This window comes from Dipodomys spectabilis, unplaced genomic scaffold, assembly GCF_019054845.1.
Source record: "Dipodomys spectabilis isolate Male_0828 unplaced genomic scaffold, ASM1905484v1 ptg000004l, whole genome shotgun sequence".
Taxonomy (NCBI): Eukaryota; Metazoa; Chordata; class Mammalia; order Rodentia; family Heteromyidae; genus Dipodomys; species Dipodomys spectabilis.
This window is the reverse complement of record NW_024870681.1, coordinates 49,112-75,778: the sequence shown is the minus strand read 5'-3', so window position 1 is coordinate 75,778 and position 26,667 is coordinate 49,112. Positions and strand designations below refer to the sequence as shown.

The 26,667-nt window shown below is 43.6% G+C and overlaps 1 protein-coding gene across 1 annotated transcript in view; it reads left to right on the top strand.

Moving 5' to 3' along the window:
• The window catches only part of Vps53 (VPS53 subunit of GARP complex), a 132,124-nt gene extending 105,940 nt beyond the window's left edge, over nt 1–26,184 (top strand). Inside the window, exons 18-22 of the mRNA XM_042692935.1 lie at nt 5,834–5,982; nt 11,818–11,887; nt 23,041–23,178; nt 24,672–24,776; nt 25,174–26,184. Of these exons, the coding sequence (XP_042548869.1) occupies nt 5,834–5,982; nt 11,818–11,887; nt 23,041–23,178; nt 24,672–24,776; nt 25,174–25,344 (633 nt within the window). The 3' untranslated portion in view covers nt 25,345–26,184. The remainder of the gene's footprint in view (nt 1–5,833; nt 5,983–11,817; nt 11,888–23,040; nt 23,179–24,671; nt 24,777–25,173) is intronic.
• Nucleotides 26,185–26,667: the final 483 nt, after the last annotated feature.

The window sequence follows — 26,667 nt, the reverse complement described above, 5'->3', positions numbered from 1 at the left end:
TCTCGAGCCTCTCTCCCCATCTGTAAAGCAGGAGTTGTACTACAGCCTCTGCTATATCACCGTGAGCAGTAAGTTCATGTCACTACACAGTAGCTGGTAATAAAGTTTCCTTCCCCTCTGGTTCAGTGTTGGGCCTGCAGAAATTTGTTATCAAATAAAGCAAATGCTTGTTGTAGACGCCACAGGAACCAAGACAAGCATGAAAGAGTACAGCAGTGAATATATGAGCCTGCCTTTGACCCATGGTTCAGCAGCCTAAACCACAACACTAGACCCCAGAGTCTAGATGTCTGAGACCAACCATGCTCTGTATCACGCTAATTCAGTAGTCTAAATTAGTAAGTAGGAGTTTCAATTTTTGATTGTGCAAAATTAGTTTCTCAGATTTCTTCCTAATCTTTATATTCCAATAGAAAACAAAACCCAGTTCTATAGTAAGCTAGCTGTGGAGCTAGATTCTCCCTTCAGTGGGTTAGTCAGAATTGTCTGCTACAGAGGATAGCTCTGGGAATCATTATTATCTCAGCCTTCCCTGGGAAGTGTCAACATGGACCACACACTTGACGCAGCAGAAGTAGAGCTGTGGGGATGCTGTGGACCCCATATTGTCTCTTGCAGCTGAATACAGGATCCTGGGGTACTGATGGTTATTATCTCCATTTCCTTGCCTGCTGTTTCTGTCAGCCCTGCATCTGAGGTATATATTTCTTCTGCCAACTGTTTCTTTTTGTTCATGTAGTACAGGTTGAATACTGTCTGGGAGTTGAATCCATTCCATCCCATATCCCCACAGTCAAAAAGCACAGAAGGAAACCCTTTACATGGCAGAGGAGTAACTTTTAAATACCAAATGCAAAGTTGACCTGGAATTGCTTATGTCTATTGGTATCATTGCATGATGCTTGTTCTTCCAGTGTGGACTGTTGGCTTCCTTTCTGAAAGAGACCTTTGTTTGATCACTGCATATTTCATTAGCTTCTCTTGAGAAGCAGGGCTGACCTTGAACTATCCCATTTAAATATTTTCCATGTTTTGTTTTGTTTTGTATTTTAACAAGTGTCTAGCAAGCAGCCTTGTATAGTGCTTGGGCTTCAGACAGACCTGGTTGTCCCAACTCTTGTCATTTACCAGCTTTGTAAACTTGGGTATGTTACAATGAGTTTCCTTATTGACAAAATTGTTTTCAGGACTAAATGAGAACATGTGTGCATAGTAAGTGAAATGATGTGTATGGGGTGCCAGGAAAGCACTGTACATGTGGTAGGACCTAATACAGGTTTTGTGTTTTTGGTCTTTTTTTTTTTTTTTTCAAATCATGGACACTTAAACTCAGGACATGGGTGCTGTCCCTAAGCTTTTCCATTGAGTGTTCTACCACTTTGAGCCATAGTTCTACTTTCAGTTTTCTAGTAGTTAATTGGAGATAAGAGTTTCATGGGGCTGGGAAGGTGGTTCAGTGGCAGAGCACTTGCCTTGCACGCATGAGGCCCTGGGTTCGATTCCTCAGCACCACATAAGCAGAAAAAAAAATCCAGAAGTGACACTGTGGCTCACGTGGTAGAGCGCTAGCCTTGAGGTAAAGAGCTAAGGGACAGCACCCAGGCCCAGAGTTCAGGCCCCACGACCAGACCCCCCCCCAAAAAAAATAAAAATAAAAAAAGAATTACACGTATTTTCCTGCCTGGGCTAGCTTTGAACCATAATCCTCAGAGCTCAGCCTCCTGCGTAGCTAGGATTACAGGCATGAGCCACTGGTGCCAAGCTCTAATACAAGTTTTTAAACAATTCCCATTACCACCTAAACTCCAAGTCATCTAGATGGTTGACAGCATGCACTAGCCATCCAAAGCAATGTCTGGACAGAATCATGACTAAACTATATTTTGTACTTATAAAATATAGTTGTCCAAAGCAATGTCTGGACAGAATCATGACTAACTATATTTTGTACTTAAAAAAATAAAAGCGGGGCCGGGAGGGTAGCTCAGTGGTAGAGTGATTGCCTTGCATGCATGAGGCCCTGGATTTGATTCCTCTGCTGAGGAATAAGCAGAAAAAGCCAGAAGTGGTGCTGTCGCTCAAGTGATAGAGCACTCGCCTTGAGCTAAAGAGCTGAAGGACAGCATCCAGGCCCAGAGTTCAGGCCTCATGACCAACAAAAAATAAAAATAAAAAATAAGGGGGGGAGGGGGAGAAGGGGGAAATGTAGTTGAGGAGGTGGGAGGGAAGGGATGGTAGGGGAAAAACAAAGGAGGAGGCAACAATGCTTGATAAGAAATGTACTCATTACCTTGCTCATGTAACTATAACCCCTCTGTACAGTATTTTCACAATAAAAAAGTTATTATTAAAAAATAAAAATAAAAAATAAAAGCAAACTGCGAGAACACTAGGGAAGGGGTGACGACATTGTCCAAAAAGAAATGTACTTGTGCTGGGCACCAGTGGCTTACACCTTTAATCCTAGCTACTCAAGGGGCTGAGATCTGAGCATCATGGTTTGAAGCCAGCCAGAGCAGAAAAGGCTATGAGACTCTTATCTCCAATTAGCCATCAGAAAACCAGAAGTGGCACTGTGGCTCAAAGTAGTAGAGTGCTACCTTGAATAAAAAAAACTCAGCAAGAGCACCCAGGCCCTGAGTTCAAGCCCCATGACAAAAGAAAGTAGAGAGAGAGAGAGGAATAAATGTATTCATTACTAGACTTAAACTCTTCTGTACATCACCTTTATAGTAACAGTAAAACATAAATAAATAAGAGCAGAGGCTCCTATGGTAGCGGTAACTCAGTTGGTAGAGCACTTGCCTGGCATATACAAGGCTCTGGGGTCTGTCCCTAGCACCACAAAAAAAAAAAGTAAAAACAATTACTTTGTAATAATTTAAATCATTTTTTCACTAAGCTGATTCAAATTCAGTATCATGAATCCACTTGTGCAATTTTTGGATTTGATTCTAACCAGCTAAACTAGTAATGTCTATCCAGTCTTAGCACATATACTCCACCATGAACATGCCTAGGTTGGCCAGTGGTTATCAAGAGGATGTAGGTGATGAACACACAACTCACCAAGAGGAACCTGGATAAAATGCATATCCTGGACTCTGTCTTGCTTCAGAGCTTCTTGGTAGCCAATGACAGAACATGTCACCGCTACCCCTTACGTTCATCTTATATGAATGGAGAACTGTAATGTTTAAATAACTATAGGAACTGTTTTCAAAATCTTAGACAGTGCTGCCGCTATGGAAAGCAATTGTCATTTCTGTGGACGAGTTTCATGTTTGTTAGATGTGAGGTTATGCAGCCCTGCCCAGCTAGCCATGTTTACCCAGAGCATTCTGTTCCAGGTCTTGCTGCAGAGCTGAGGAATGCAAGGTGAAGTGACTTACCACACCTGTCAGTTTGGGCCTCGCCCTATGAGCTCACTGAAAATCACCTAAGATGCTCATTGTTTGGAAGGGTCAGATCTTTAATCTGAGATGGAAAAACCACCTCTCAAATAAGATAATGGGAAAATCTAACACATAACCAAAGCAGTCAATATAAAGGCTGTTCATATGAGAGCTTCAATTGTTTCTCTGTTACGTATTTGTTTTTTCTAAGTTAAAAACAATTACTTTTCCTGCCAGGAAAGGTGGTACATGCCAGTGTCCCAGCTACTTGGTAGGCAGAGATGAGAAAATCACTTGACAGAGATGTTCAAGATCATTCTAGGCAACATAGCAAGACCCCATCTCAATTTTTTTTTCTATTTTGCCTTTTCCTATCTGGACAGTATGTTGCTATATAGCCCAGGCTAGTTTGAAAACTCAGGATCCTCCTATCTTAGTCTCCCAAATGCTAGGTTTACAGATGTGCACCACCACCACACCTATCTCCAGAGCCTGGTTTTGAAACCTTGCAGGAGACAATTTGTCTCTGGGCCTTGTTTCCCTACCTGTAAAATGAATGTGTTTGTCTATGTCTTGTGTTTATACATGCCTAAAGCTTTTAGAACTATCCTATCTGCTGACCTCAGAACAAAGCAGAGTCCTTTGCACTGTAATCACCATATACAAAAGGATTCTTTCCCCAGGAGTTCTATAAACCTAGTGTCTTTTTACCAAAGGCATTAAACATCAGAACTACTGACCTATGCTTTGAACAGTGCCTCTGGGTTACTTGACTTACTATCAAATATGCACCTTCCATGGGCTGGGAAGGTGGCTCAGTGGTAGAGTGCTTGCCTTGCATGCCTGAGGCCCTGGGTTCAATTCCTCAGCACTACATAAGCAAAAATAAAAAAAGCCGGAAGTGGTGCTGTGGCTCAAGTGGTAGAGCACTAGCCTTGAGCTGAAAAGCTGAGGGACAGCACCCAGGCTCAGAGTTCAGGCCCCACAACCGGACCCAAAAAAAAAAAAAAAAGAAAGATGCACCTTCCTACCCTTGGCAGAATACTAGTGCCCTCTCATTACCAGCTGGGACAGGCTGCAAGCCAGTGCTGCCTTGGCCCCCTTTGCATTCCCAAGAAGAACGAGACACTATAGTTGCTTCTTTCTGTTGTCCAGAGTGTGTCCCCAATTCTCAGAGTATAGCATGAGCTATTTTTGGTTCATTGCCAAAGACCATATTAGTTCTGTTATGTTCTTCTCCCCATCCTCCCTCCTCTACAGTCCCTATGATGTTTCCTGTCTTGTCCCCTGTTGCCATTTGATCCACACTAGTGTTTGCCAGACATCTTACTTCCTTTCCTCAATTGAAGTCCCTTCATAATCCCAAAGATTTTAGAACCATAACATTCTATGCAGACCTTTAAGAATGTTTTTATTAGCTGGGCACCAGTGACTCAAAGTGGTAGAGCACTAGCCTTGAGCAGAAAAGCTCAGGGATGGTGCCCAGATCCTGAGTTCAAGCCCCACAACCAACGGGAGGGCAGGGGAAGGATGTCTTTATTGTGGAAAATTTCAAATACATTCAAAATGGGAGAGAACAGACTAGTGAGCCCTGTGTACCTGTTACCCAACTTCACCATCATATATAGCCATCCTCTCTCTCCAATTCCAGATTATTTCAAAGTGAATGTCACATTATTTCTCTCTCTCTCTTTTTTTTTTTTTTTTTTTTTGGTGGTTGTGGGGCTTGAACTCTGGGCCTAGGCGCTGTCCCTCAGCTCTTCAGCTCAGAGCGAGCACTCTACCACTTGAGCTACAGCACCACTTCTGGTTTTCTAGTAGTTTATTGGAGATAGGAGTCTCATGGTCTCTCCTGCCCGGGCTGGCTTGGAACCGCGATCCTCAGATCTCAGTCTCCTGAGTAGCTAGGATTACAGGCGTGAGCCACCGGCGCCCGGCTTGTCACATTATTTCTGAATATGATTCTTGAAAGGATCTCAAACACTTTCCAATTGACTTGAGAAAAAAGAAAGATGTTAAATAATTCTCTTCTAGGCTTTACTGCATTAGGCCAGTCCTCTCCAGTTTCTCAAACAACATGTGCTTGGACATAGTTGTTCCTCCCCCGTTCTTCCATTTCTGTAAGTAGAGCCACTGCCAGAAGGATAGAACCTCATTCCTCTGCCTGTGAGGGTTCTATGGCAAGTTGGTAACTTAGACAGGAAAGAAAGTCTGTTGGGAGCATGTCAGGGACCAGTAGGTGCAGGAAAGATGGCTGAGTTCCACTCCACTGTCAAGGACAAGGTGTTTATTCGTAATCAGCCACCATGATGCAGAACAGGTAGTGCAGATTCCCTAAGATGAGCTAATTAGCAGTTAACTAATTTTGCTGTCCAAATAACATGTGATAGTTTCCCTGTGAAGGGTCTCAGCCTGGTTATATCCTGACTCTATTTCAGATGCAGTGGCAGAATGTGGAGCACGTTGGTGACCAGAGCCCCTATGTCACCTCTGTCATTCTTCACATCAAGCAGAATGTTCCCATCATCCGTGACAACCTGGCTTCCACGCGGAAATACTTCACTCAGTTCTGCATTAAATTTGCAAAGTAAGTCCCAGTCTCATCACTGAGTTGTAGGATTTTTTCTTAAGAAACTTCATGTTTTAGAACAGTTGTAGTTTCACAGGATAATTTCATAACCCTCTGTTCCTTGCATCCCCATCTTCACATCCAGACTTCTCCATATCAGCCTTCATGAAAGTTGTCTCTGCCTATGCTGGCACACTGTCACTGAAAACCTAGGACTTCTCTGAGGATTCCTTGCTGGTGTATCGCTGTGGGTTGGGCAGAGGGCTACAGTGGTATATCTGCCATTATGGTATCATACTCAGTGGGTTACTTTAATGCTGTGATCACCACCCAACATGCTCACCATGCATATGTTCTGCCCAATCAGACCTCATTCTAGTCCCTGCAGGCCAATATTAATACTAATCTGTGCCAAAAAAGAAACCAGATGTGCTACTTAAAGTTGTACATGCAGTAACAGCAGCACAAACACCAACCACCTAGACAAACAAAAATGAGTGGGGGAAATCCTTACACACACACACACACACACACACACACACACTCACTCACTCACCACCCATTGTCCAATTGAAGTAATTAAGATTAGTTTTTCAATAATCTGGCATATGCATTTTATCTGACTAAATTATAAAGTGTGTGTGTGTATGTGTGTGCGTGTGTGTACCATCCTGGGGCAAGTCTAGCACTCTACCTGTTAAGCCACAGCCCACTTTATTGAAGTTTATTAGAGATAATGGAGATAAAAGTCTCATAGACTTTCCTGCCCAGGCTGGTTTCAAACCACAGTCCTCAGAGTTCAGCCTTCTGAGTAGCTTTTTGTTGTTGTTGCTTCTGTTTTTTGTTTTGTTTTTATCCTTTTTTTATGGTACCGGGGTTAGAGCTCAGGGCCTTATCCTTGCTAGTCAAGCATTCTACCACTTAAGCCATGCATGTCTCCAGTCCTTTGGGTTCTAGTTCTTTTTGAGAAATTTTTCTAGTTATTTTACCTGGTTGGCCTGGGCTACAGTCCTCCTGTTTATGCTTCCTGCCTTAGCTGGATAACAGGTACATGCCAGAAGCCTAGCTTTTTGCTCTCAGAAACTTTTTCACCCAGGCTCTCCCATCACTAAGGTGACAGGCATATACTACCATGCCCAGCTATGGATTGAGATGGAGTCTCACAAACTTTTTGCCTGGGTTGGCCTCAAATCATAATCCTCCTAAGTAGCTAGGATTACAGACATAAGCTACCAGCATTCATCTTAGATTATAATTTTTATTTTCCTGGATCTTGAACTCTGGGCCTGGGTACTGTCCCTGAGTTCTTCAGCTCAAGGCAAGCACTGTTTTTGAGCCACAGAGCCACTTCCTGGTTTTCTGGTGACTTATTGGAGATAAAGAGTCTCCTGGACTTTCCTGCCCAGGCTAGCTTTGACCCACCATCCTCAGATCTCAGCCGCCTGAGTAGCTAGGATTACAGGTGTGAGCCACAGGCACCTAGCTATAAACTTTTTTTTTTTTTTAGATATTAGGATTTGAACTTAACACCTCACATTTGCTAGATAGGCACTTTACCATTTGAACCACACTGCAAGCCCAGATTATAAACATTCCAAGGGTAGGAATCCTTAGTTGTATTTCTTCTTCCTTCTTCAATACTTATTACTGTGGCTGCTAAATTTATCAACTTGTGGATGTCCAGGGAAGATACTAGAAATTGGGAAGATCAAGTCAGGGAGCTCCATTGCCAAGGTAGATGGAGAGGCCTGAACTGCATGTCTTCCTGTTATGTCCTCGTGTGTGGCCATTTCTAGCTTGAGTTTTGAAGCAAGAAAATAGTTGGTCCTTTGCCAATCAGCATCTGGCTGCAGTACTGTTTCCCATGAGACCAGGCAATGATGAGGGCCAGGGTCTCCTGTGACCAATTATCAAATATGCATTTTGGCAAACTTCTGGGAAGGCCTACAGGAAGGTCAGCCCTGTCCAAGCTACTGTATTAAGGCTGTTCTTATCCAGGTCCCAACTGATGATTCAGGACTCCAAGTTTCTGTCTTTTCCATATCTCTCCCAGTTTGTATTCAATTAGGGCTTTCCCTGTCAGACACAAATCCCTAAAGAATAACCATAACAGTGGCTTGTAGAGTTAACTAGTTTCTACCTTGTCAAGAAAGGCTAGAGTTGGTTCCCCAGGGAGACATTCCTGTTTGCAGTGTAGCAGATGGACCAGGACTTGACATTCCCTTCTCTCTCTAGGTGCTCATTAATGTACATTAAAAGCATTGCTGATAAATCACATTATGACACTCCCCATAACTACTGCTAGAAGTGTCTCTGTAAAAATTTACTGTGGCTAGAAATCTCCAATGGGGCCGCTCAGGGGTCTGATTGAGCTTATGTTGAAGTGAATAAGGAGTCCATTGATTACCTAGTCCAAGCATCACCTTACTTTTTCTCTCACAGCCCTTTAGTTTTATAACTAAGTTAACACTGAGTAAACTAGGAATAGGAGACCAATCTCACACACGTGGCCAGGTTCAGCCTCAGATCTAGAGAATATTTCTGTTTTAATCTGTGGTGCCCTTTCACCCTTGAAAAACCCCAGCCTAACTCTAGAAACTTTAGAAGGACTGTGAGGGGACCCTTCCCAGCCAAGGGCAGTAGCCACCACCATGCTGATGGCCTGGAGAAGCCCTTGGCAACTTCCCATCACTTTGCTAAGATGTCTTCCCCCAAAGATGTGTCTGGTCCCAGGTTTCCCTCCACCCAGCCCCTGTGGTTCAGCGTATGCAGCCAGTTCAGCCACAACCACAGCTACTCCAGTGTGAAGTAACTTAGGTTATAAACATTGCACAGGGACTAGTCAAGAATTTAGCCTCACATTGCTTGTCTGGCTCTGGTTTTTAGCTCTGAGGAAACCCTTCCAAATAGTACCTTGTTGGCACACCCTTCTGAGCAGTAGGCATGCCATTGGACCAGACCTCCCCAGTACAATTCCCTGCCTGGCTCATTTGCCTCCATCGGATGTCTGCATCCAAGACAGCCTTCCTGGTTAAACATCAAGGTCACCTCTGGTTGAAACAGCAATTTGTATCACATGACAGCCGATGCTTGTTCAGTAATGGAGATGATAAGACACATCTGTTACTGTTGATTGGGAGATAAAATGAGAAGTCACCTGTGAACTTCCTGCACTGATGCAGGAAGTACTGGTCTTGCACTACACTCAAACAGTGGTCATGACTATAATCCTACCTACTCAGGAGGCTGAGATCTGAGGATCATGGTTTGAAGTCAGCTCAGGCAGGAAAGTCGATGAGACTCTTTATTGCCAATTAACCACCAAAAACCTGGAAGTAGAGGTGAGGCTCAAGTGGTAGAGTGCCAGCCTTGAGCAAAAAAGGTAAACGTAGCACCCATGCCCTGAGTGTCGGCATACAAACATACATATGCAAAAGGTTGCTGCTACATTCTTTTTTTGCTGCTACATTCTTAGAACATTTATTATTTATTCAACACACATTCACAGGAGCTTTGTCCTATACTCAGGGCTGATTTGCCTCAGTTGTCACAATCCCTATCTTCATTTGCCTAAGTCAACTGTGAAGGGAAATAGGCATATACAAATAAGTATAATAAAATAGGTTAGACATTAGAGGCCTGAGGACTCTGAGAATATGGTGGAAGAAAGGCTCTGGAGAAGAGCAAGGTCAGAGAAATACATAACTACTGACCTCCAGGACGCTGGGAAAGGGCATTCCAGGCAGAGGGAACAGAGTAAGCCAAAGCCCAGAGGCATTGGCTACCTATAGAACCAAGAGATCTGTGGCTTAACGAATAAGGAGCCAGCACTCAGCATGCTGAGGCTGAGAACAGAGTATTCAGATGAAGAGAGTAATAGCCACTGAAGTACTGTCTGTAGTCCAAGTGACCTGAGATGCTTTAGCAGAATATCTTTGGAGGCCAGTATTTCAAGTTTGTTCTGGACCACCTAGGGAAACTCTGTTTTAAAAAATAAAATAAAGAAGAAAAGAAGATAGGAGGGAAGAAAGGAGGAGGAAAGAGAGAGGAAGATAATAAGATCTTATTTGCAGCATTGAGGAGTTTTAATTAAGGAAGAAACTTGGTCAAGTTTGCTTTTGAAATTGCTAGAGAAATGGGGCCAAAGGCAGGAAGACCCCATAAGAAACAATTGAAATTTGTTCAAGTGATGGGCATGGCAGTAATCAGGAGGGAAACTAACTGGATGTTGGAATCCCATTCCTGACTTGGTGACTTGTTTACTGAGCATAATCTAGTCCTTGAGCTTGGAGGCCAGGATGAGCTGAGTCTAAGTGTTTGCTGTAGTTGAGGTTTGGTGGCTCATTAAGATGTCCAGCTTGGAAGCTCATGACTATAATCCTAGCCACTTAAGAGTCTGAGAACTGAGGATCATAGTTCAAAGCCAGACAGAGAAGAAAAATTATTGAGACATTTATCTCCAAGTAACCACCAAAAAGCTGTAAGTGGAAGTTTAACTCAAGTAGCAAAGCTCCAGCCTTGATTAAAAAAAGGTAAGAGAGCCCTGAGTTCAAGACTCAGCATTGGCGCACACATGCACACATACACACAGAAGTAAAAGAATAGTTCAGTAAGTCCTTAGCTATTCAAGTGAGTGCAAGCATGTAGGAAACAATGTGTAGAGGTTGAATAAGGAGGGGCAGGACTGGAGACTGGGAGCTTCATCAGAGGAGTGAGGTGGGGTGGCAGCCAGACTCTATCCAAACCTTCAGGTCTTGCTCTGAGTCTACTCTTCCTCTGGGGGTTCTGGGTACTTCCTCATCAGCTCATTACAGATCTTGCCTTGATTGTGGACTTTCTACATATGCCCAGCTTTCTGGATTCAGACTTCGCAGCTTTTTCTATAAAGCTCTTCTGACCTGCTACAGTCTTATTCTCCCTTTCTCTCAAATAGCCATCTGTCACCCTCCTGTCTAGGTTGCTATCTAGTTTTCAGCGTATTTTTGGAAGAACTTATATTTTGTTTCCTTTTTTTTTTTTTTTTGGTTGGTCATGGGGATTGAACTCTGGGCTTGGGCGCTGTCCCTCAGCTCTTCAGCTCAGGGTGAGTGCTCTATGGCTTGAGCCACAGCACCACTTCTGGTTTTCTAGTGGTTTATTGGAGATAAGAGTCTCATGGAAGCCCGGCATCGGTGGCTCATGCCTGTACTACTAGCTACTCAGGAGGCTGAGATCTGAGGATCTCGGTTCAAAGCCAGCCTGGGCAGGAAAGTCCATGAGACTCTTATCTCCAATAAACCACTAGAAAACCAGAAGTGGCGCTGTGGCTCAAGCGGTAGAGCGCTCACCTTCAGCTGAAGAGTGCAGGGACAGTACACAAGCCCGCAGTTTAAGTCCCACAACCGACCTCCTAAAGTATAGGAAAATTTTTTCCCAGCCTCCCAAGATCATGTTTATCTAAATAAAACCACGGCTTTGGTTGGAAGGAGAGAGACAGCAGTAGATGCTGATGGGCAGCAATAGTATCTCCCTCTACTCAAAGTTTGTATGGGAAGGAGTAGAACCTTGAAAAGGTTTCTGCATGCTGGCTGCAGATAGCTCATGCCTGTAATCCTAACTACTCAGAAGACTGCAATCAGAGGATCACAGTCTGAAGCCAGCCCTGGCAGGAAAATTCCAAGAGGCTTACACTAGCTTGAGCATAAAAACTCAAGGACAGCATCCAGTCTCAGAGTTCAAGCCCTAGGACACACACACACACACACACACACACGCACGCACGCACGCACGCACACACACACGCACGTGCGCGCACACACACGTTTCTTTACTGGAAAGAATAAGCCTAATTCTTACCTGTGTTTGTATCCACAGCTCCTTCATTCCCAAATTCATCACCCACCTCTTCAAGTGCAAGCCAATTAGCATGGTGGGAGCAGAGCAGGTGAGATGAACTTCACACTTTGCCTTACAGCTTTTGTCATTAGTCTAACCCCTGCACTATGACTACTGCTTCTTAATGCATTCACCCATCTATGTAAAATTATTTGTGGAACATCTGCTAGGAACCAAGTGTGGTTCTAGGTACAGTGTCTGTCCAGTGAACCAAATGGAAAAGGCCTTTCTTTTGCGACATTCCCATTTTGGTAGGAAAAGATTGATACTATGTAAGTTAGCAGATGAGTTAGAAGACAATGTCAATCTCAGAGAAGTGTGCTAAAGAGTATAAAACAAGGGTACCTGAAAGTATCTTGGGGTTACTACTTGGGGTGTAATCATGAGGTGGTCAGGAAGGTTCTGTTGAGACCTATAGAAAATGTTTCAAGTAGAGGAAGCAGCAAAAGCTCTGAGGTTTTGAATCCACAAAGGCCAAAGCAGAGACCCCTTTTGAGTCCAAGCAAAGAGGCTTAACTAAGAGGCTGATCCCAAGAAGCTCCTTTGATCATCTCCCCTCTGTCCTCTTCAATTCTGTGCTTGAAGACAACTCTTCTGCCAAGCATGGTGTTAGACATTTGTAATCCCAGCACTTGGAAGGTAGAAGCAGAAGGATAGGGAGTTTGAGACCATTATGAGCTATATATATAGCAAGACACTGTCTCAAAACAACAAAAAAAAAACCAACACAGCCAGGCGCCGGTGGCTCACGCCTGTAATCCTAGCTACTCAGGAGGCTAAGATCTGAGGATCGCGGTTCAAAGCCAGCCTGGCAGGAAAGACCGTGAGACTCCTATCTCCAATCAACCACTAGAAAACCGGAAGCAGTGCTGTGGCTCAATGCCCAGGCCCAGAGTTCAAGCCCCACTACCGACCAAAAAAAAAAAAACAAAAAAAAACTAATACTTAGTTTATATCACATTGGCCCTGATGAGTTGAGTTCTGTGCTATAGCAATGTTGCCTCTTTTCTGCTCCAACCTTTTTATACTAGCTGAAATTTGAGCATTTTAAGTTCAGGGAGCACTTTTACCTACTTCAAAAAGACAATACCCCTAATTCTTTCAAAACACCACTTAAATACAAACTATTCATGTGCTAATCAAAAATGCTGCTCCTATTTATTAAAAGGACTCCTTTCTAGACCTCTCTTGTGAGCACTTAGAAAATATGTAAGATGATTAGATAGTTCAAGACATTTCCATAAATCCTTCTCTTCTAGCAAATGAAATGTTGTACTAGGTTCAGCTGTGTCACAGTCCATTGGGCTCGTCCCAGGCCTACATCAGTAAGATGCTGAGTTAGTATATGTTGTGTGTAGTACGCTGTGGTCTCTCATGCAGAGAACCAGAACCAGATACATAACATGTGGGTATAGCAAGCTCTGGTAAATGTTACAGTGCAGTTTTCATCTGTTCTTGTTAGCAAACAGACCCCTGGTTTGTAAAAAAGGCACGGGCAGTATGAAATTCAGGTTGTGGGCTTTAGAATCACAAAGGTTAAAGGTTGAATCCTGTGTTTGCACAAGTTACTTAATCTAGCAGCACTCCCATTTTCTCATCCATAAAACAGGGAAGATCAAGCAAGACAATGGGCCAGGAATTGGTGGTGCTTACTTATAATCTCAGCAATTTCAAGTTCAAGGCCAACCTGGGCTATCTAACCAGAACCTGTCTCAAAAAAAAAAAAAAAAAAGAAAAGAAAGAATAAAATACAGTGCCATGTGGCCAGCCCTCATTTTAACCTTCCTAAGCCCAGGGACGTGACCTCATTTCTGTTTTCATTGCCCATTTTCCCTACTACGTCTTGCACTGCAGCCAGCATAGAAGCATCTAGTCAGTGCTTGCCACTGTCTGCTTGCTGTTGGCCGTCTGGCTAACCAGCTTTAGCTGGGTCAAAAATGTTGTTTGGGAAAACTCCCTGGGAGGTTGCACAGATCCAGACGCAGATCTCCCTGGGCCTGACTGCAGCAGTCTGTGTTCTGAAATCCTTGAGCCTCGCATGTCATAAGCGCAGAACTCATTCTCTCCATCAGAAGCAGCACACTAATGCCCCAGCATGCTGTCTCCAGTTTCCTAGCACATGTTTGCTGGGGATTCATTCTGTTCTTCTCTCTCACTGCTGTGTGTGAGCTGAGAGGACAGGGAGTGATTAAAATCTGTATCTGGGAGAAACTTCAGACTCCTCACTTACGTTTCTGTCTACAGACTTGATGATCCCCCTGGAACACAGGGCTGACTCACTGGGAACTCCTTGTGTTTTCATGAGTTTGTAGTTTTGTCTCAGCCTTGCAAACTCATTCATTGTCTAATAACCATGATGTTTTCCTTTTGTCACAAGAATCCCATTTCGTGTCTATTTTCCTCTGATTTTTCTCTTCTTTGAAGAATATTAGAATAATCAGCTCAGACTGAAAGCCAGGATCTGCAGAACAATCTCAGTTTGTTTTTATGATGTGGGTGAAAAACCTATCTGCTTGAACTGGAGATTTATTTCCTAGGCTCCAGGCAAAGACAAGTAGATACAGGGGAGGTGGACTCCACAGGCTCATCCTGGGGTGTGTCAATGTAGTTCTTGAGGGATGCCACATGAAGTTCAGGTTCACTGAACGAAGACTTACTGTGAGCATCTGGGCTCGGAAACCCAAACCAACATGTAGCTGGAGACCTGTTCACTTAGGTAAGAAGTGAATACAGAGATGTACATGAGCTAAGGAGATTCTCCCTCAAGTCAAGGAATAGCTATAATCTAAACTTTAAAAGAAGCTGTGAAAGTCAAGGTTACAGGCTAGCCTCCTTTGAGCTGTGTCCGCTATGCCACAAGGTGCTACATCCTAAACTGAAGCCACGCCTCAATGCTGATCCCAAAGATGGCAATGGAGGCTCTTTTCTGTTCTTCCTTCTTGTCCTGATGATGATATAAAGTGAGGTATTTATCTTTGGGGCCCCAAAGGCCTCTTGAGCAATTACAAGGGCTCATGGATGAACTACTCCGATATTCATAATGCTTCTGGCTAATTTGTGATTTATTTTTTCAGAGAACCTTGTAGGGTTTACAGGGTCATTAATTAGTCTTATGACTCTCTGTAACTGAGCATACAGCTCAAATGGCATTCACTCACTCAAACTTACAATAGAGAAAGAAGCACAGTGTGGTATAGAGAAAGGAGACCTGGGGTCCATTCCTCTCTGCTTTCAGTGGTCCTTGTCAGCTGCCTCCCTGCTTTGGGCTCAGGTACCTCCTTTGTAAATCAAAGTCCTGAATCAGGAGCTCTCAAAAGCTCTTTCAAGTCTGTCATATTGTAGAGTCTAAAATACTTTGGAATATCAGCTCCAGACTTTTTTTTTTTTTTTGCCAGTCCTAGGGCTTGAACTCCAGGCCTGGAAGCTGTCCCTGGGCTCCTTTTTGCTCAAGGTCAGCACTCTACCACGTGAGCCACACCTCCACTTCTGGCTTTCTCTGTGATTGATTGGAAGTAAGAATCTCATGGACTTCCCTGCCTGGGCTGGCTTCGAACCATGATCCTCAGATCTCAGCCTCCTAAGTAGCTTAGCTAGGCATGAGCCACTGGCACCCAGAAGCTCCAGGCACTTAAACCAAACCTCTCTACCTTCAATGCACCTCCTCCCTGCAGCCCCTAACAGTTACACTTTACTTTCTGTCTCTCTGAATATGACTGCTTTAGGTACCTTATATGTGTGGAATCAGACAGTATTTGCCCTTTTCCACATGGTTCAAATCCGAAGTACTGAAAAGAGGCGAATAGGAGGGGAGAAAATTGTGCCTTTTGGTGTACAGGGAGTGAATACAGCCAGGTTTCTTAGTGCTTATACTGCCAGCACTTTAGGCCAGAGATTCCATTGTTGTGGAGCACATTAGGCTGTGTGTGTTACTTCTCCCCACTAGATGGCAGGGACACCGGAATGCCAGGTATAATTACCAAGGATGTCTCCAGGCATCGCCAGATGTTTCTGGGAGTGGAGGTGGGAAGCAAAACCACCCCTATTTGAACCCCTCTGGATTCAAGACAGATGACATGAAAGTGACAGGATTGTTTTAGTTGTTGAGCTGAGTCCTGGGTGCTTAAGGGCTCCTGAGACCAGTCTGTTTAGTTCACATATGTTTAAAATTCCCCATAACAAGGCTTTAAAAAGTGTTCTTCCCCCACATATACCAACTCATGTGTAATCCAAAGGAAGATTTTACTTGGGGAATTGATACACAATTCCATACTTCCTGGAATTAAACTAGTTCCTTTCCAGATTTTTTTTTTCCAGTGCTGTGGATCAAACCCAAGGCCTTGCACATGCTTGCAAGCAATTCCTCCACCCCCTGCTTCCAGATTTTCTGATTGCAGAAGAACTGAGCTTCCTCCCTCCTCTCTTAGGCATGTATGCTCCTGCTCAGGAAGTAGAGTCTCTGCCTTTGACACTTTTTTTTTTTTCCCTAAATAGTCTTTTGAAGGTTTTACCTACCCACGCTCTCTAGTTCCTCCTCTTTTTATTAAGCTCTTGCCCATCTTGACATCTATGAAGCCATCCTTCCCACTGTGAGCTACAGCCTCTCCTATCACTCAGTTAAGAGTCCTCACTTTGTGCCATACAAATGTAGGAAGTAGCCCCAACCATACCCCACGGTGCACAGCCAAGGAACTGAAGGGACCCGCCAGCACTAAACAAGCGTGTGAAATAAATGAACCAAGTAATACGAAAGATTACCATAAACATTATGTTTAGTGGCTAGCCATACTATTATCTCCAGATTACAAATAAGACTAGAGTGTCTGCTATCACCATTTCTATCCTACATTGCCCTTGAACTCCTACTGAGGGCAGCAAAAGCAAAAATAAAAAAATTTTAAAGAAAATTATGCAGATTATAAAGAGAAAAAAAACCTGTGATTTTTCAGAAAATGTGATTGTGAATAAAAATATCTAACAAAAGCTCCAGTTGGGTACCTGGGGCTCATGTCCATAATCCTAACTACTCAGGAGGCTGACATCTGAAGATCACGATTCAAAGCCTAGGCAGGAAAGCCCTGAGACCCTATCTCCAATGAACCACCAAAAAGCCAGAAATAGGACTGTGGTTCAAATGGTAGAGCATTTGAATGTTAAGGGACAGCACCCAGGATCTGAGTTGAAGTACCAGAACCAGCACAAAATAAAAAACAGAGCTGGATGCCTACCTAAGCCATGTCTGGTAGTATTTCGCCAACCTGGTATGCATGAGGCCCTGAGTTCAAACCCCTAGTACCTCTCCCTGCCAAAAATAATAACTAAGACAAAAATGGCTGGAGGCATTGCTCAAGTAGTAGAGAGTCTGTCTAGTATGTACAAAGCCCTTAGTTCAAACCTCAGTACCACAAAAAATAAGGAATTATGAGCACTAAAAGACCTGTACAGGAATGTTCAGAGCATGTTTATGAGCAGTAAACCAATGTACAGAGATTGAGGGCAATGGAGTGATGACCTTTGTTGAAAGAAGAGGAGAATATAACCCAGAAGAGATCACAGGGAGCCTTCAAGGAGGCCAGTGATGTCCTGTGCCTTCCTTCAGTCAGGAGTAGAGCATGAGCATACATAAAACGTTATTGAACTGTATGCTGGGGATTCATGTACTTTAATGTGTACAAGTCAAACCTAATTTTTCCCCCAGTACTAAGGATTCCCCAGATAGCCATAAACTCTGATCCTACCTTCACTTCCTGAGTAGCTGGGATTATAGGCATACACTATCACACCTAATTTTTTTTTAAAGGCAGGAAGGGGGCTGGGAGTGTAACTCAATAGTAGAGCTCTGGGCTAGAATGCCAGAGACCCTGAGTTTAATCTCCAAGTATCCCAAATAAGAAACAAAAAGAGGAAAGATAAGAAACTGGGCATATCTTGACCTTGGTCCATCCTTTCTTCTCATCTCACTATCTCTCTGTGCTGCCAGACTAAAGAACTCAGTGGGCATGCGCGTGCGCACACGTGCACGTGGTTTTTTCTTGGGGTTTTTTTTTGTTTGGTTGGTTTTTTTGAGGACTTTTTTCCCCTTTGCTTTCTCTTGTCTATTCAAGATGTTTCATCTCTGCTGGTAGCATGGTGACCTCCCCAAAATTGCAGGAGGTTCTTTAAGAAGTAAGGGTCTCGGCATGGTAGCCACATGCCTGTAATCCTTTCAAAGGTATCCACTGCTGGGTGATGAACTTTCATAGGTACAGCTATTGGTTAACCTTTAGCCCAACAGCAATGTAAGCCAGCCAACACTATCCCAAAATTTATCTCCTAAGTGCAAACAAGTTTGGTCATTGCCACCTCTTTCCAGTGTCCCCTGCCTTAAAGAAATGAACAGCGGTTTTCAAAGGTGAAAGCCAGCAGATTTTCATAATACATGGGACCTTTTTTTTTGCTTCCTCAGACAGCTGCTCTGTCTCTCACTAGTTCCTTCTTTCCTTCTTCCCTCCCTCTCTCCCTCCTTCCTTCCTTCCTTCCTTCCTTCCTTCCTTCCTTCCTTCCTTCCTTCCTTCCTTATGTGTGTGTGTGCTGGTACTAGGGCTTGAACTCACAGCCTGAGTACTTTTCCTTAGCTCTTGTGCTCAAGGCTGGCACTCTACCACTTGAACCACAGCTCCATTTCTAGCTTTTATAAATTTATAGTTAATTAAATAAGTCTTGACTGACTTCCAACTGCAATCATCAGATCGTATCTTCCTAGAATTACAGCTGTAAGCCACAGCTGCCCAGCTTCACACTTTCCTTTTTAATTAGAACGTATTTGGTATTGTGTATTAATATTTCCTGGAATTATTTGCTTTATTTACTTCAGTTGTAAGTATTATCTGTACTGCTTGTTATCAGCTAGCCATGTTAGGGAGATAAATCTTGTATTGAAGAAGCCAAAATAATAAACTGTAATTGCGGGCTGGGAAGGTGGCTCAGTGGTAGAGTGCTTGCCTTGCATGCCTGAGGCCCTGGGTTCGATTCCTCAGCACCACATAAGCAAAAAAAAAAAAAAAAAAAGCCAGAAGCGGCGCTGTGACTCAAGTGGTAGAGCGCTAGCCTTGAGCTGAAGAGCTGAGGGACAGTACCTAGGCCCAGAGTTCAGGCCCCATGACTGGACCAAAAAAAAAACTGTAATTGCTAAGTGAAAAAAAATTAGCATACATAAGTTGTACAAGCGGAGTTTCATTGTGACATTCTCACACATGGACAGATTCTATTTCAGTCACTCTCTCCTTCCATCTACTACACCTTCTTAAAACAATTTCATTGTTCTATTTTCATAATTGCCAGTAAACTGCTTCGACCATACTCATCCTTATTCACTCTCCATGTTAGCCCAACCCCCTTGATAACCCGTCTCCCTCAACAGTCAGTTTAAGGCCAGGTCCTGGTGGCTCATGCTTGTAATCCTAGCTACTCAGGGAGCTGAGATTAAGGATCACGGTTCAAAGCCAGCCCTGGAAGGAAAGTTTGTAAGACTCTATCTCTAATTAACTAGAACAAAAGCTGGAAGTGGAGCTGTGTCTCAAGTGGTAGAGCTCTAGCCTTGAGCAAAAGAACTCCGAGATATTGCCCAGGCCCTGACTTTAAAGCCTCAGGATTGGCACAGGAAAAACAAAAACAAAAAACAAAGTTTGTTTTCTGTTGCTCATTTGTTCCCATCTTTTCTGACTGAGTTGCTTTTCTAAAATTCTGAGACAGAGGTTTTCATCTCTTCAGCTGTCTGGTGGGCAGATTTTTATTGTGACTGGCCAGGGAATGAAAGTGTCATATCTCCCAAAGACACAGAACACTGGAGAATTATGTATGGTTCATTCAGAATTCCTCCTGTTACTTAAAACTATACAATTATTTATGCATATAATATATCTCTGAGAAGTAGAAAATGCAGAAAATGTAGGAAGTACTTTAAGACATATGTATTCCCATATGTTTTAAAACATAATCATTGGATTTTTTTCTACCAACAAATGAATGCTAAAACATGGCTTTGATTTTGACAAGGGTCTTAAAATTTGCCACATGGAAGACAAAATTGAATCCTTGCCAAGACTCAAAAGGCATGCTGTTTAAAAAAGAAAAAGCAAAAGTATTTCCAGTTAATAGTAATACAGAAAATAATGTAAAGAACACCAGCACCAGCACTCAGCTCAGTAAAATCTGTGACATGTTCCCACGTTTGCTTTAGATCTTCTTTACATAAAGTAAACAGTTACAGTAATTACGGAAGCCCCTGTAGATTCCATTCTTCTCTCTTTGAGCCCGGAGGTAAACACTATTCTGATTTTGATTTTTACATTCCCATATGTGTTTGGCATTTTATATGTATATGTATTCCCAACTGATACATGGTTGTGTTTTGCTTATTTCTAAGCTCTATATAAATCGTACTGTACGTATCATTTCCTCTCTTGCATTTTTCGCTCATTGAATGCCTTTTGAGATTTACTCATGTTGATATGTGTCATTTGTGTTCACTCATTTTAACTCCAGTCTTCTTTTCCATTGCATAAATATGCCAACATTTGTTTATTCATTCTATTTTTTATGGACTCTTAGGTTGTTTCCAATCTTTTGCTTTTGCAAACAGTGGATTCAGGGCACATTTTTACATTGGTGTTAGGGTTTGAATATGAAATGTCCCCCACAGGCTTCTGTGTTAACATTAGGACCCAGCTGGTGGCGCTATTTGGGGATGTAGATATAGTTGGAGGGAATAGGTCACTGAGGCCTTGTCCTGCCCTGGCCCTTTTGGTGTCCTCTCTGCTTCCTGTGGCAGGGAAGTGAAGAAGCTCCTGGGCCTCAAGTTTGTTCCATTTGTTCTGCATATACACACAGGCCAAGCATTCTGAAACTGATCCAAGATAATCCTGTGTTCTTGCTGTTGTTTTGTTTTGTTGTGCCAATACCAGGGCTTGAACTCAGGGCCTTGTGCTCTTCCTTGGCTCTTTTGCTCAAGACTTGCCCTCTACTACTTGAGTCATAGCTCCACTTAACAGTTTTTTGGGTGGTTAATTGGAGATGAAAATCTCATGGACTTTCCTGTCTAGACTGGCTTTGAGCCCCAGTCCTCAGATCTCAGCCTCCTGAGTAGCTATAATTACAGTTGTGATCCCAGCACCCAGAAAGAAGGTGATTTTATACATATATATATATATATATATATATATATATATGTATATATATACACGTATATATAATTTTGTGTGTGTACATGTATACATGCACATGCATGTTCTAGAGCTTGCACTCAAGAGTCTCACACTCTTACTTGGCTTTTTCGCTCAAGGCTAGATTCTACCACTTGAGTCACATCTCCACTTCCTATTGTAAGAATTTTCATGTCTAGAAATCTAGAAAGATTTAGGCTGGGAAGTTGGCTCAGTGGTAGAGTGCTTGCCTTGCATGCATGAGGCCCTGGGTTCAATTCCTCAGCACCACATAAGCAGAAAAAAGCCGGAAATGGTGCTCAAGTGGTAGAGTACTAGCCTTGAGCTGAGGGACAGCTCCCAGGCCCAGAGTTCAGACCCCCACCACCGGACCCCAAAAAAAAAAAAAAAGAAATCTAGAAAGATTTAAAGTGCACTGACACTTTGCTGGCCTGCATTTTAGTGGCTTGCAGAGTTTAGACCTTTGATTCAAAGTCATAGTTCTGCCTGAAATTACTCTGTCCGTAGGATAGCCTTCTTACCTTTTTGGGGGGGAGTATTATTTATGAGTTATTCTGAATAAATCATTAGTATCCTTCCTAAATCTTTATATGACTGTCAAAATTATAATCACTTTGACCATTAAGTTACTAGATGCTCTCATTATTTAATCTTTAGTCATTCCACTCTCCAAAGCAAAGCACAGGGAAAAGCAGAGTATGCCCAACACTCTCATCCTCCTACTTGCCCAGTTATGAAAGGCTTTCCATGAGGAGCAAGCAGTGGCAAGTATAGCACCTTGTTCTAAAGGGCATTGTAATTCCATTTTCCCACATTATCCTCTGCCTTCAGAATAGCCTTTATTTTCTTGTTTGTTTGTTCATTGTTCATATATTGTGGGCTAGAGGATGGAGCATAGGGCCTCAGGTGTGCTGGGCAACACTCTCCCAGTAAGCCACTCTTTAGCCAGCCATTTCTGTACCTTCTAGTCACCAGGAACAACAGGACAGTGATAGCAGCAAGAGGAAGAAGCCTCCTAAACTTGTAAGCCACAACCGCCCAAGGTCATTTGACTCCCCACCTAACCTGGCCATCTTCTGAGATAAATAGAACAAATTGTTAAAGCTCTAGAATGTTGAAGCCATCCTTTATCAAGTGGGAACAATAAATCCCTTCATCAGGGCAGGACCTCGTGAAGACTAGATATGATAAATCATCCCTAGCAATTGGTGGTCCAAGGAACGTTGATATCTTTCTACATAACTGGCATCTAAGAGAACTGGAACAAACAGCTTTTCAAAGCCATGTCTTAGTATTGTTGCCAAGATACACTTAAATTTTGTTAGATTTCTCATCTCTTCATGAGCATCCAGAAACATAAAAAAATACAGCAATAATGAGTTAATCAGTTTTTACCTAGTAAGTAGGTAAGGTCTTTGTAACAGTTTTCAGGGCTGAGGACCCATTCTGCATTTCTGGCAAGTCTGTAAATAGGTAATATTCCATTTGGAAAGAGGTTTGGACAGATATAACAGGAACTTCAAAATGTCCTTATGGTTAGGCTGTCCCATAACGCCTAGAATATGTGTAGAAGGCTGCAGCACAACATTTGTTAATAATAACAAAAATCTAGGTGCAAGTTAAATAGGAGAATAATTTAAAATCTGAAATTTATGCACTCACCATAGGCTATTAAAAATCATAATATTCTTAAGACTGCCAAATGCAAAAACTTTACAGTAAATGGACAAACAAAGCCATAAAACTATACACACACAGTATGACTGATTTAGTTTTTTATACTCATATAGTGACCAGCAGCAATGGAGCTGTGCTTTCTTAATGTTATTTTTCTTGAGCACTGAGAATTAAAAATTTTTTTCTTTTATAGTTTTGTTTATTTTTCAAGTTTTCTGCAATGAGAGTATACAGGTAATGGATAGTCTGGAAAATTTGATTCATCTGCATGGATCCACCAGGTGGTGTGTCTTGTGAGGTGGCTATAACCCTCTGCTTTGTCCCCCAGCTGCTGCTGGATACCCACTCCCTGAAGATGGTCCTGCTCGACCTCCCATCCATTGGTTCACAGGTGGTGAGGAAGGCACCTGCCAGTTACACCAAAATTGTGGTGAAAGGCATGACCCGGGCTGAGATGATCCTCAAGGTAATGGATTTGTCTTCCTTGGTATTCTGCTGCTCTTGTGCTTGCTCCCTTACTCCAGGGAGTGTAGGCTTTCAAAGCTCAGGGTTGGGCCTATCCCTCCAGTCCCAAAGAATTTTCCACATTCTTTGGTCAGACTGAAGTTTGGCCTTATCAGATGTTATTCAAAGTCAGTGGACTTGGGAGAAAGTAATTCTTCCTGACAAATGAATCCTTTGTTGTCATGGGATTCTCTTGTAATAAGATTTAGCCAAGGCTAGGAATTAGGTGGCGTTGTCACAGTGAATCAGTGTAGAAGTCAGAGATCCCTTTCCTTCTCAGCAGGGCTTTCGGGCCCAGCTGCCACATACTCCTTCCGTGTAAGCCTTTTTGGCTGTTCATGCTTTGCACCTTTAAATGAACTTCTGACAGATGTTGTAGTAACTGAATCTAATTGGTAAATGGGTTTTTAAAGCCTCATTTGACAAAAGACTGTGCTTAAAGTACTAATGTCAAAAGTGTCTGCAGCCTGGAGCATCTGCCTCTGCCTGCCACCTGTGCTTGGTGGGTCAAGAGGGGGGGCTAGAGAGCACATGTTACTTTCCTGTTATGGTCTGACTGAGTCCCACCTTCAGGCTCTGACACTGTGGCTGCTGCTGTCCATTTCACAAACAAAATGACTCCAAGGACGACAGGAGTAAAAGACAGCAATGGCACAGACGCTGCAGGACCACAGCCAGGGAAGGATTCTGCACAGAACTGAGCTGTGGCCTGAAGGAACGGAAGCAGCACCCAGGGGAGACCATACAGTCCTGCAGGGGACTCTGAGGGAAACTACTTTTAGTACTCTTTGGTACATTCTCAGGAACTCAAAACAAGTCAGTCCTTGAGGAGAGAAAGTCATATAGCACAATCAAAAATGGAAGTGAGTCTGAAAACAGCAATGCATCAGTTTGTGTACTAGTAGATGGTTGAGCTCCAGAGTGTAGATCTCCAAAAGAGCGAGGCACCTTTGGAAGCTCTGATTTTGAAAATAGCCATTGACATTAGTTGCTTTTACTTCCCATCTTTCAGGAGTAAACAAAAAGAGCAGGCACCCCTAAAAGGATCCTAGCAGTAGACTGTGTGTCCCAAATGTCCTGTACAGGCTCACTGAATGAATTAGAATTCTCAGAGGGACCCAGGAATCAGTGCATCCAAAAACAATCTAGGATAGTTGTGCTGGGACTCTGTGCCTATAATTCCAGCCTTTGGGATATGGAGGCAGAAGGATCTCAAATTCCAAGCCAAGCCTGAGCTATCCAGTGAGACCCTATCATAATTAAGTAAGTGAATAAATAAACATCAATCCAGATGATGTTTATGATTCAGCAGACCTTAGAAATTAGAGCAATTAGAATTGCTCTAATCAAGTCTGGAGCTGAAATAGCCCATGGAGACATTTCTGGGTTTGGGATTGCTGCTGGTTCAGATCCTCTGTTCAGAATTTGTCCCTCTCATGTCCCCTCTCTTGATAGGTGGTAATGGCCCCTCATGAACCTTTGGTGGTATTCGTTGACAACTACATCAAACTCCTTACAGATTGCAACACAGAAACCTTCCAGAAGATACTGGACATGAAGGTGAGCTCTGGATTGCATTCTTCCTTCTAATACTGTCTCAAAATAGTGGTTGCTACCCACCCCCAACAGGATTCCAAGAAGCCTTTCCAGAAGAGGAATCCTGGCCATGTGAGCTACAGGATCCTGAGCACCTCCCTGCCCGGTGGCAAGCCTCTGCTCTGGACAGGGTTGGGAAGAAAAACCAGCAGAGTTATCCTCTATCTATACCTGTCCTTTCTTTCCTACCTCCAGCTGTATCTGGTGTTTCTTTCCAGACCACAACCAAGGGCCACTAATTCCCTGGAGGGAAGCTGTAGTCCTCTCAGCCTGGAGGAATTATGCTGGTTGACAGCTAGCTAACTACAGGCCCAGAGGCACACTTTCTTCTGACCACTCTCTCTCCTTGCTTCCCCCTCAGGGGCTGAAGAGGAGTGAGCAGAGCAGCATGCTGGAACTCCTGCGGCAGAGGCTCCCCACCCCACCGGCAGGCCCCGAGGGCTCCAGCTCACTGTCCCTCATGGCACCCACACCTGAGCAGGAATCCTCTCGAATCCGCAAACTCGAGAAACTAATTAAAAAGAGACTATAAGAGGTGGGAAGGGTGGTACCAGCAACCTTCAGTACCCAGTTCTTGGAAGCCCCCATGACTCTCAGAGCCCAGTTCTCCAAGTTCCTGAGACATTGAGGTTGTTCATGCCTTTCCCCCCTACCCTCTCTTTTTGTCCTTGTAGCAGAAGCCAGAGGGGTTATGAAAAAGGATATAGATGATATTCCCAAAGTGGAGGCAGCAGTGGGAGAAGGTCCAGGTGGTTTACTTGCGGTTTGTAGGCTGCCCTTGACAGTTGAGTTGTCATTGGCTCAAGTTGCCTCAGCCCCATGATACATCCTCCCTTCAGTACGTGGGTTCTGTTCCTTATAGCATACCTGTGCCAGCAGCTTGACTGAGGAAGCCTAGCTCCCACCCTTCCCCCCTGTCACTGGGTGCAGCTGTATGGCCTGAGTGAGAAGGCAGGTTGCAGAATAGGACATCAGCCTTTCTTCATGAAGGCAATGCAAGCACATGCACTTTCCATGAGAGGCACTATTTCCTGGTTCACGCTTCTGAAACTTTCATGACATGGCCAAGTATCTCCCCCATGTTCTCCCCAGGGGAGAGCTACCCCTGGGTCTCCCCAAGATGTGTGCACCAGGCCTTGGCAGCAATGTCGTGTCAGCCATAGGGCTCCTGACTTGGTGTGCAGGGAGACCCAGAGCTGGCTTAGAGGCTTCTGCTTGACACATCACTGTGTTCTCAAGCAGTCTGTTTGCCCTGTTTCACTCTGCTCCTGATTTCCAAGGAAGGGATTGCCTTCTAAATGGGGAGACTAGAAACCTCTCGGAAAAGCTTTTTGCTGAAGATGAAGTAAATAAATAGGCCTGTGCTGTTTGATCTCTTCCTGCTCATTCATTTTCAAATCCACAGTACTTTCTGGAGTCACTTGAAACAACCATGGTAGTTCTAGAACAGAGTACCTCACTGTGCTACTAACAAGAAAGACTCATATCCATGAGTACCTAGGGCTACAATATTCACCTTTCTTTTTTTTGCGGGGGGGAGAGGAAGGGTCCGGTCGTGGGGCCTGAACTCTGGGCTTGGACACTGTCCCTCAGCTCTTCAGCTCAAGGCTAGCACTCTACCACTTGAGCCACAGTGCCACTTCCGGCTTTTTTTCATTTTGCTTACGTGGTGCTGAAGAATCGAACCCAGGGCCTCAGGCATACAAAGCAACCGCTCTACCACTGAGCCACCTTCCCAGCCCCAATCTTCACCTTTCATACCAACCAGGCTTAGAACCTGGCCTGCCCTGAGCCCTGGCTCCCCACCTCAGATTCTGCAGAGGAGAATGTCCCCACAGGGCAGGTTCAGTCTGTT